Here is a 12,197-nt window from a genome sequence, read left to right on the forward strand (position 1 = left end):
AAGATTAAACACTGGCTCTAAGCATTATTTAGTCAAATAGACAGCCATTGACACAGTTACTTATTCCTGAGCTGCAAGGCCTTTTAAAACTTTCTCTCAGGTTCCTGACTGCGTTCTGAAAGATTAAGCTGCTAAATCTGGCCTCCAAATAAAGAGTAATTTCTACAGAAAAAAAATTATTTTGGCCAAAGATAAAAATTTTGCATGAGGCTTAATACAACAAAATTACCACTAAGACTAACAATTAAGGTCAAGATACTTTTTATCTCTGATTACTAACAACATAAGAATTTATTCAACATAAAAGAAACTTAAATCCCACCATACTACACATCACAAATACTGAAGAAATACTTTCAAAAAGATACATGTACACGCACCCACTTACAGGTACTCATATCTTACATAAGTGCACATATGAAATAAAATAAAAAAGATGAAACAAAAGCATGATAAATTCTAATTTAACTTTTTTTTAAATTTGTGTTTAATTTGTTTAAATACAAATTAAGTATATTCCACAGACCCAAAGAGCCACAACATTTGGCATTCTTACCAGTGTCTTTATCCCTGGCTTTGTAAACTTGTCCATAGGTACCTTCTCCGATAATTCCGATGATATCAAATTTATCCACGCAGCGTTTTCCCCAGTCAATATCTTTTTCTTTGATTTCACCATAGCGAGGCCCACATATTCTATCAAATATAGTTCTGAAGTTTTTATATACAATCAAGCAAACTGAATAAAATGTTTAATACTCAATGTCCACCCTCCATCCAATCTTATATCCTTTATTTGCCCCCAATCCTTGCATATTTGTGATCATCTATCTAGGAAAAGTAACACTGTGATTTGGCATTATAAGTTGCCATGAAACTTAAGGTATCACTTCTCCATACTGACTCTTCTTCTGAAGACTAACAATTAAACTGGGAAGGAGAAGAATTAAAGTTTGTATGAAGGACTTCAGAAATAAAATGTAATTTTTCAGCGAGTGGATAAAATCAACACTAGCATAAAGAGTCAAGGTTCTCTAACCAACTTCCGGAAAGTTTTCCTTTCCATTAATGAACTATATATATATATCTATGCTCTCAAAAAACAAAAGTTTGATAATGAACATTACCAAAAATATAACTATACAGCTTATTGACAAATTTAGACTTACGGCTACATGAAATTTTCTTAAAAATGGAAACACCAGAAAGATTTTTAGTCTAAAAGAGCACAAAAGTATTAATATAATCAACTGTCAGGAATCCACACTTTAAGTATGTGTATATATTATATATACATATGACAAATATTTACCATTCTTCAAAAAGACTTGTAATTTTGTAGTATTTTAATATTCTGGTAGCTAACAGAAACTCAAGCAAAAGAATAAAGCTACAACACTCAAGGAGAGTCTATTTTAAAAGAGTCTATTTTAAAAGTTTTCTAACTTTCTACTCCATACTAGAAAAGCACTTCATACTCTTACACTAGGCCCTACGCGAACAGCAATTCTAAAATCAGATCTAACTCAGTCTTACTCACACCTTCCCTTGGATAAGTAGAAGTAAAAAAAGAAATCAACGTTCTCTTCCCTTAACTGATGAACAGGTTTCAAGGGACAGTTATCTCTAGGCACTTACTTGAAGCTAATTTAGGACACAGATTTCAAACCTTCTTCCACTCCACCACCTCTTGCAAAATGAAGAATGAATTTAGTTATGGGAGCAAATGAAGGTAAAAGCAAAGGAAAACATAGCAGCTTGCCCATTACTAATTTTGTTCGGGCTCAGTGAATGCTGACTTTCGTCTTCCAATTGTCCAATTTCAGTGTTTCTGTGTTATTTAAATATCACAATTATAGAAATTATCTTTAACACATACAATACCCCAAGAAATTAATACATTACAAACTGAGAGAGAAAATTAAATTTGGTTTTATTAGTCATTTTGAATAGGTATGCAGGCAATTACGAAAATTTCTTTTCAAAACTATTAGAATTTATTCAGATACTTAAGTTGAAAGAATAAATACACTTATTATTTTAAATCTTAATTTTGTGTTTTATGATTTTATGATGATCCAGAATCATCTCTGGTCAATGTAAGAGCAGGTAGAAAGCAAGCACATACTTAGGTCTCCTTTTACTATGTAACTGTGTTGCCGTTTTCTTTTCCTCTGGACTCTTGGAGAGATCATCCCCTCCTGGTAGCTCAGGGGGCAGTGGTAAATCAGCAAGTAGACATCGTAGTTTCTTTTCTACTTCTTTTTTAACCGCTTTTACTGAAATATTTCCTCGTAAGCTAAAAAAGAAAGGAGTCAGACAAATAAACAAAACACAAAAATGTATTTCATTGAGAAATAAAAACACAACCATTTCTTACATTTAAGCAGAATGCAATGGCAAACTACTAAACTGAGGGTCAGCCCCGGTAGCCAAATGGTTAAGTTTGGTGCGCTCCGCTTTGGCAGCCCAGGTTCGGTTCCTGGGCAAGGACCTATACCACTCATCTGTTGGTAGCCAAGCCATGCTGTTGCAGCAGTTCATAAAAAAAGGAAAAAGAGAAGAAGACTGGCAATGGATTTTAGTTTAGAGCAAATCTTCCTCAGCAAAAGAAAAAAAATACTAAACTGAGTTTTTTCACTTTCCAGCTAAAATAATATACTGTATTTGACTGCAAAATACAAGATTTGGGGGGGAAAAGGTTCAGAATTAGATAAAAAAAGAAAATTTGAACAAAGTATGGATTTTAGTTAGCAATAATGTATCAATATTGGTTCATTAACTGTAACAAAGGTACCATACTAATCTATGTTATTAATGAAGAAACAGAGTGCAGGGTATGTGAGGACTCTCTGTAGTATCACCGTAATTTTTCTGTAATTCTAAAATGTTCCAAAAAAGTAGTTTATTTTTAAAAATGATATATAATTACTACAAAACTCTAAGTTAAAACTGAAAGTCGACTAGTCATGCATTATAGGAAAATTCATTAGTTTTGTAACAGCATTTGGTTTAATTCTGGTAGAGAGACAAAAAGTGGTTTTGTTGTAAGAAATAAATAAAACTACATGCTATTATTTATCTTGTCTGTTTAAATAACCACAAACACCTATTTTACCTTTGCCCTTTTTCAGGGTTAATTCTTCTAAACTGGACAGTGATTCTTTAAAAATGTTTTAAGGCTCTAGCTTAGTAGCATTACACGTGAAAATTCAAGTTCAATCAGTTTTGTACATTTTATGAATACACAAATAAACACAGAAATAAAGAGCTCTGATTTTTAAAGAATATTTTAACTTGGGAATTGATTATTTTAAACCTCCCAAATACTAAAAAATCTGTTTAACAATGTGATATATTCAAAGAGAATCTCATAACAATAATATAATTTGGATTTCACTTACTTTCATTGCAGTTATGACTCCCATAATGAAAATGTTCAGTGAGACCACATAGCTGTGGTCAGAAACTGCTAATGATGTTATCGATGTAAATCACTTTATTTTAATTATAACTTCTTCTATTCATGTTAAACATTAATACTATTATATAAATGGATCCATTAATAACATCTGATAAAAACTATTTATCAATAATCATAATAAAATTGTGCCTTTTCTCCATAATCCCATGTTACCCACTAGAAGGTTAACAGAGAAAACCTGCTCAAAAGGAAACTGGTTTGCAGTTTAATTTTTAAAGTAATGGTATCACAGAAGCCCACTTTTCAAATTTAACGTCCCTCCATTCAAGAAATATCAATTATACCCTTCTACGTGCTAGGTATTATGTAGGGCACTAGAGTTTAACAACAAGAACAGTAACAAATACATTAAGATACAGCTCCTCTCGGAAAGGAGCTTACGGTCTTTTGGAGAACACAGTCAGGTAAGCAGCAGGATAAAGTACCATACGAACAGATTCCCAGAGCAATGTGGTAGCTAAAAGGCAGCTGAATCAGGATTGAAAGACTGTAAAGCTTCTTTCTAGAAAAAGTACCACTTGAACTCTGTTCTGAAAATAAGACTATTTAAAATTATTTATTTAGAAAACTGTAGTCTCTAACTTGTAATTAAGCTTCAGTCAACAATTCTCATTTTTCTAAAGATTCAATCAACATTTTTGGGGGAAAAACTTAAAAGTCTTAAGTTTACTTAAAACTTAAAATTTAAAAGCCTGTCTGTATTCAAATATATCACTGTATGAAACATCAAATTCAGCAAGCCTCCCAAACTTAAGAGAAATAAAATATTACTTTCCAAGAATAACATTATATAATTAAAAACATTATATTTTCACTGAATACTTGCAATAACCAAACAGGAAACGTGATTTTAAAATGTTTCCATATACTACAGCAACAAAAACAACAAAATGCCTTAATAAAAAATGTACAAGACCAACAGAAGAAAATTAAAACATCTGACTGATGAACACAAAACTAGATCTGAATGAACAGAAAGAAACCATGTTTTTGTATGGGAATTGTAACAGTGTAAAGCTGTCAGTCTCCAATTTAACCTACTCTATTTAACAGTCCCAAACAAAACCTGAGCAAGAGTTTTTTAAATACAATTTGACAAGCTGACTGATCATAAAATCGGTCTAAGAATAAAGGTAAAAACCTGCCAAGAAACTTCTGAAAAGGAATAACAAACTGGGATTTGCCCTGTCATATGGTTAACCTATTTAAAAAGATCCCAAACTAGAAGCCAAAGGCTGCTTGAAGTCAAAGAATATGTATTATTGTCTACCCAATGTTTTCCAAAAACTGTGAATTGTCAATAGTTTTAAATCAGAAGATTTACATAAACATTCCAAGTCCAGGCTTCTTAAAAAAACATCAAAAGCTCTAGCAACAATGAGTCCAAATTCATGTACAGCAGCACTAAGTTGTGGTTGAAAAGCAGGGCTATTTACTAATCAGTAATTTACTCCATCCCTTCACTTTTACATTACCTGCCTACCCTTATAACATAAATTTGAGTTTGAGAGCCAATATACCATGCATCTAAAGAAGTTAAAACAAAAAGGTACTGGCAAAGAAATAATAAGACATGTTAACAGAAAATAGAGTCCAGAAACACATGGATATTGACAAGAATTTTTATATATGGCACCACAAATCAGAGCGATGGATTATTCAATAAATGATGTTAGTAACAACTGGACCTATTAGTCCACAGGGTGATGGGGAAGAGCATATAATCAGACCATTCCTTTCTTCTTCTTAGAATAACCAAAACCAAATTTCTGTGAGATTTAAATTAACCCTTTTTTAACTTTATAAATTTCTAAGTTTCAAAGAAAAAATGATAGAGCTGACTACAGTAAAAAATTGGAAAACATCCATATAGCCAAAAACAAAACAATAAATGTCAAAGACAAGCAAGAGACTCTGAGAGGCAAAGGTCAAGATCCTTAACATAAGGAGAATATACAAATCAATTAGAAAAAGGAAAACAATCTAAAGGAAAAGCCAACATAAGACATGAACAAGCAACAAGGAAAAAATAGTCAACAAATGTTCAGAAGATGCTACATCTCAATAACCAGAAAAACGCGAAATCAAGTGATTACATATTTTAAAGATTGTCAAAAATCCAAAATTGACAATATTCAGTGCTGTTGAAGCAATTTCATACATTTGGATGCATAAATTGGTACACAGTCTTATTAGGATAAAATCTGGCAGTTTCTGTCAATTTTAAATGTGCATACTCTGGCCCTGCAACTATCCTACAAAAATCGCTCATGTGTGGGGCCAGCCCCATGGCCGAGTGGTTAAGTTTGTGTGTTCTGCTTCGGTGGCCCAGGGTTTTGCTGGTTCAGATCCTGGGCACGGATCTAGCACCACTCATCAAGCCATGCTCAGGCAGTGTCCCACATGCCACAACTAGAAGGACCCACAACTAAAATATACAACTATGTACTGGAGGGCTTTGGGGAGAAAAAGGAAAAACAAAAAAAAATAAATTAAAAAAATAATAAAATTCCATAGACTGAATAAACAGCAGAAATTTTTTAAAAAATTGCTCGTCTACATAAAATATTAATATATAAGAAGAGTTTAACAGCAAACAATTATAAATCTGAACATCCATTAATCAATAGCAGAACAGTTAATAAGAGCATGATGCATCCATTCCTATAGATAGGAATACTGAACCTATCTATACCAACATGGAAAGATCTCCAACATAGCAAACGAAAAAAACAAGTCAAGAAATATTATGCATAGTACGATCTTAATTTGTTTTTAAAGAAGACGATTTATTATATGAAAACATATAGTTAACAGTCTATTTTATGAGAGTAATGGATTCCAGGTCTGGGAGAGAAGCAAAGTTCAAAGTGAGCATAAAAGATATTATTGGCTAGGAAGCAAGGAAGCACTCAAAATTAATGGAGACATGTCAAAAGGACAAAGGAGTCAGCTTAAAAGAGTTCCCACTGGCCAAATTCAGACAACTGGAGCATGAAAAAGAAGAGTGACTGTAACTGGTATTGAATCAATCTTTGGCCACACATGTCAGTAGTAGTACTGAGGAATCTTAAGAAACTTTATATCCATGAAACACACAAACACATTCAAAGAAAGAAAAGCAGACACACAATAAAAGACAAAAGCAGAAGAGACAGAAAAGAAAGTGGATCAAAAACATTTTTTAATGACCTAGTATGAAATGTGCCACCATCACCATCTCATTAAAAATGGACGCACAAAGAATACCCTCTTTAAGCATTCACATGGGTACATTCTAAGTTCTTGAAAATATCACCAGTAAAAATTCACCCCTAAAGAACATATAAAGAATTAAGTAGAGAATAACCAGTCTCACTGGTCCAGAATCACTGGGTTCTGGACAACTGGGTTATTCCCTCACTAATGAAGTGACTCAATTCTGCACTCATACCTCTCTGTCTCTGTGCTAGAGAGCCTATTCTACGACTCATCAAAATCACAAACCACTACTGTTAGGAACCCTTAGTGTTCCTAAGAACATTCAAACCTGCAAATACCACAATTAGAGTAGTATAACTGGATAACACTTGATTAAATTGGATGGGGTGTCTCAGCAACATTTTTGATTGTAGAAAAAAGACGCCTCAGATGGCATGAAACACAGAAATTTTTGTTTGCTTCAAATTATAAAATTTTCATAATGCCAGCCAAAGTGAGCACTTTTAAGACCTGCCCACATGGCATTTTTATCCACTTGTTTTCAAATTCTATAAAGATGTCAGCTAGAAAAATTGCCCATATGGTTGCTTTTTAATAGAAAGTGGGGGGAAAAAACAGTTCTGATTTCTTCATAAAAATAAAAATAAAAAAGGTTAAGTATTATAATAGGCAGATATCACACAATCGCATAATGCTTCTATCCTAGCATACATTTAAGAAACATTCTCAGAACCGCAATTACTTTACGGTCACACTCCTACCTTCATTCTCGTAAAAATAAAATGTTTCAAAATAAAAAAAAAAGTTAATACCCCCGATACTCACAATAGAAATGTGTAAACAGGTCAAAGGAAAGCATAACCACATTATGTGTTTTCTGTAATATGTAATTAATCACTAATTGCAAAAAGTTAAGAAAAGACTAGAAAGTCATAAATTTATAAAGCCATCTGAAGTGATAAATTTATAAGGCCACTGTAGAAACTTATAAGTAACCAAGATACATGCTTTATATCACCCAGGGCACACTCTCTCATAAAATGTCTTATCTCTGACAGTATCATCAAGGAATACTAGCCAAAGAAAATACGGGCATTTCTAATTCCAAAATTCAAACTAAAATATACATTGTACCCCAAAGCAATAGCAAATTTTTCCTGGAATTCTTAGAAAAACCATAATTTTGTCAATTTACAATTATAATTTACAAGCAATGTGCTTCATTTTAAGATGTAAGTAATAAACAAAATTAATTCATTTACTTATATTCTTTTTTTAGTAACTTTTTTTTGAGGGAGGTCAAATAATTTCTCACTTGAAACTTGCATTTTTTTTCCTTGAAATAGGATTGACAACATTTTTTGTGCTTACCTATCAGTATCTTTATCTTCAGGCAGCATGGGAGGCAAGGGTAATGGTGGTAACGTAGAGGTCACTAAAGCCACATGTTGCTCCTTCTCCTTGGCGCCTATGCTTGGTGTAAGTGGTTTGGTTTTCTCTTTAAGAGATACTGGTTCCTCCTTCGTAGCAGCAGATTTACTCTCCTTCCCAACTACAACTGCTTTCTTGGTGGCTTTATCTACAATCAAATTATTGTCCACCTTTGTCACCTGAAGAGGTGGCTTTGTTTTTGCCTTGTCATTCTTTAAAGTTCCACCACTTGAGGGAGAAGGTGCATGCTCAATTTTAAGTTTCTTCGCATCCTTCACGTGGTTGGTTTGTGATGCACTGGCACCAGTTTCTGTGCTCCCCTTGGTAGGTGTAGAAGTGTTTGAGGCTTTGGCAGCTTTGGCAGCGGCCTCAGCAGCCTTAGCTGCTTCTGCAGCTTTCGCTGCCTCTGCAGCTCTTGCTGCCTCTGCAGCTCTTGCTTTTTTATTCTTGTTCAATTCAGCTGCCAGGCTACTCTTGAGAGTTAGTGTGCTAGGAGAAATGCTAGAATGACGACTTCTGGATCTAGACAATCTGTGCCTGCTACGAGATCTTGAATGCCTAGATGAATATGGGCTTCTGCTTCGGGACTTGGCAGACCGTCTGGTGGAAAATAATTAAGATTTAGTCAGTAATTCAGAAAAATTCAGTTTGAAATTTACAAAAACTGCTAACTGAAGCCTGTAAAACAGAATAGAAATTCATTTAATTTCAAAATCAGAATACTTTAAGTTTTTGTGAGAGGATTTTTAAAAAACAAAAAGTGCTTTTAAGTAGAATATTATCTGGTGGCTATAGTCGTCCCAAAAATAGATTGTCTTGATCCTGGTCAGGTCTACCAATGCTCAAAGATGAGGCTGGATGAAAAGAGATTTCTGTGAGAAGAAACACAGTAGGTCCTCCCTATCCTGGGGTTCCACATCTGCAGATTTGACTAACCACGGATCAGAAGGCATACGATGGGTGTGCCCCTACTGAACACATACAGACTATTTTTCTTGTTATTCCCTAAAAACGCAGTATAATAACTATTTACATAGCATTTACATTGTACTAGGTATTATAAGTAATCTAGAGATGATTTAAAGTATACAGGAGGATGTGCTTAGGTTATACGCAAATACTACACCATTTCACATAAGGGATTTGATTATCCTCAGATTTTGGTATCTTCGAGGACCCTGGAACCACCTCCCCCATGGATACTGAGGGAGGACTGTAAGAATCAGAAGGAAAAAATGCAACAAGGCATCCCTGTTGTCCCAGAAAACAGAAGCAGGCAACAAGGATGCATCAACTGTAGCAGTAGCAGGGTGAAGTCTGACCAATCTTCTACCAGAGAGAGAATTTCTACATCTCAAAAGCACCCTCACCCATAAGTTCAGAACTAAGTAGTGCTCTGTCTACTGCAAGAGGGAAAAAGATGAAACCTGTCGTTAGGCAATAAGTAAGAACAGTCTCTAAATCTTGGAAATTACTTAATAATGACTGTGCAATTCATTTCTCAAAAATATCAGAAAACACAAAAACTAACGTATATTTAAAAGTATGGATGGTGGCAAACAAAATTCCTATAAAACAAATGAGGCACAGCACCAAGTGAAACAAAACTGAGCTTTTTCAAATCCACACATATCAAAACTTTAAAAAAATACTCACAAGACAAAGGCACTATGACAGCACTTTGACATGTTTGACATGTCTCATTTAATATCCACATCAACCCCAGTAAAGTATCTGCAGTTTACAGAGAAGGAGTTGAATCTAAAATATTACGTTACCTGAAGTCAATTCCATACTCATTCATAGCTGTACTGGTTATTACCTTATTGCCACTAGCCTCTCTCTCCAATACTCTTCTACCCTACGCCGTGCCCAAGGAGGCTGACCTCAACAGATGCCTCTTCTGGGTTCCATGCTGTTTGTCACTAGCAGATCAGAAGGACGAGAAAAGCTAGATTATTTCTTCCTAGCTCTGTCCCTCCTCTTGGCCACATTTTCTGACAGAAGCTGTGTCCCTCTACCACCATAGCTCCTGTCAGGCACCCACTTCTCCACAACTCTCACCAGGCTCTAATAACACCACATTTCCCTTGCCCCTTTGAACCTCCCTCTATAACTAGTGAAAACATCCCTTGTGGGTTCCCTTAAGCCCCCCCATCTCTTGTGGTCCCTCATTAAAGTCTCTTAAACCATCTGAATTGGATTCAGTTTCCCTCTAGAACCTTGTCTGATGTAGTTGTATGCCAGGTCTTACACTCAGACCTACTGACTGTAAATAGGTAGGTTAACACAATTAATACATTAACACACTGCCAAGGAGATAGCTCTTGCTGAAATTTTGTGAAAGTTATGAGGAGAGTGTAAACGAAGTAAAAAAAAAACTCCTAGGAACCCATAATTAAAATGGACAGAGAAAAAGAAGAACTGGAAATTTCTGTTTATATCTGACATTAATATGGTATGAAGCAAAAAGTTTAGAAACATTCTACAATTCTAGTATGAAAACACAATGATAATTAGGTTTAGAATAAACTCAAATACAAATTCAACTTCTCTCTCATTCTTTCAAAAACATTTCAAAATGTACAAAGGGCCAACTAGTGTTCAGCACTGAGCTAGTGTTTCATACAAACTCCACAATTTCACAAAGTATTTATGTAACATTATTTTAGATTAATGGGAACACTGGTTTAGAAAACATTCTAATATAACACTTTCTTATCATTAAATATTCATATATACCAATCATTAAAATCACCCATGAGCTTACAATCATTCATGGAAATGAGAGGGGAAATATTTGGTTAAATATAAAGTGATAAGTTGATTGCAAAATATCTTGGATAACTTTAATATAGGAACCAAAAGTGTCATAATATGAAACACTCAGCCACATTTTTAATTTCCTCTCCCTTCAGACTCTCAGACCTCCCCTGATAAGATACTAATGAACGGCTGAAAGGTACATAGCAGGAGAAAGCAAAGAGAATCATCATCTCATCAGAGGTAACAGCACAGAACTTTTCTTAAATTAACTTTCCTACACTAGCAAGATTTTGGTCACCAGTTACATAAAGATACATAAATTACAATTAACTGAAAGATTTATGATCAGTAAATTTTACCCAAGAGATACAAAGATACTTGGTAAAATTCCAACACAATTAATTCCTCTGGTCTATTAAATTATTCTCTTCTGGATAGAATCTGAATAAGAGAGTTATACAAATTTTCTGCTCTATAAAAAGGATATTTTAGAAATGATGTTTTTATGGTATTTGATCTCTACACCAATTGAATTATTCTAGACACACCCTCCATTCCTCTCTAATTTCTCTATTTGTCTTCACTAGTTCCTTAACTTTTCTATTTCACGTCCTCAAGTTGCATTCTCTCAGATACTGCATATTTGCTACTAAATTTCAATTACATATTTACTTTTTATAACAAACAGAGTTTGAGAACCTAAAATTAAATTAAATACAAAATTCAAGTTTAGGTCATTTTTACTAATGATCTTATACTTCAGCCATACAAAGTTAGGAGGGTAATAGAGAAGTGGATCTTTAAGACTATATAATGAATTATATCATGATGTCTTACTAAAAGAACTGAAATGGATGGCAGATAGCAAGCCCTTGTTTTAGATAAGATTTTTCTTCTTTTAAAAATGTTTTTTCTAATATTTCTGTACTGTAGACTCTACAGTGAATACGTAATAGCTATTTCTTGTTTGTTTTTAACATTTTCAAGAGGATCTCTGGATCTCTTTAAGAAGTTAAGAGAACTTTTTATGTTTCTAAGGTTTCTCAACTTCAGACAACACAAAACAGAACCAGGATAAAATAACCAGTATCCTGAAACCCAACTGGTTAGTGCTCACTGTTAATTAGGGTAGTGTTCCTTAGAGAAAGAACATGGTGTACTGTTCACTCAACTACATCACACAATCTCTGCAAGAGTCCAGGTCTTCTGAAATTGTGCCTAATTAACAAACATTGATTCTTACAAATTTTACTATAATAATATCCAATGGCATTATATAAAATAATATAGAACAGCACTATCCAATAGAACTTTA

The 12,197-nt window shown here is 34.0% G+C and overlaps 1 protein-coding gene across 2 annotated transcripts in view; it reads right to left on the bottom strand.

Annotated features, from left to right (window-relative positions):
- Nucleotides 1–12,197, bottom strand: part of CDK13 (cyclin dependent kinase 13) — a 117,490-nt gene that overhangs the window by 84,476 nt on the left and 20,817 nt on the right. For both annotated transcript variants that reach the window (XM_044770787.2, XM_044770783.2), the window contains exons 2-4: nt 8,057–8,716; nt 2,129–2,299; nt 557–696 (exon numbers count right to left, since the gene is read on the bottom strand). In XM_044770787.2, coding sequence (XP_044626722.2) covers nt 557–696; nt 2,129–2,299; nt 8,057–8,716 — 971 coding nt within the window. The remainder of the gene's footprint in view (nt 1–556; nt 697–2,128; nt 2,300–8,056; nt 8,717–12,197) is intronic.

Source organism: Equus asinus, chromosome 1, assembly GCF_041296235.1.
Source record: "Equus asinus isolate D_3611 breed Donkey chromosome 1, EquAss-T2T_v2, whole genome shotgun sequence".
In the NCBI taxonomy this organism is placed as follows: Eukaryota; Metazoa; Chordata; class Mammalia; order Perissodactyla; family Equidae; genus Equus; species Equus asinus.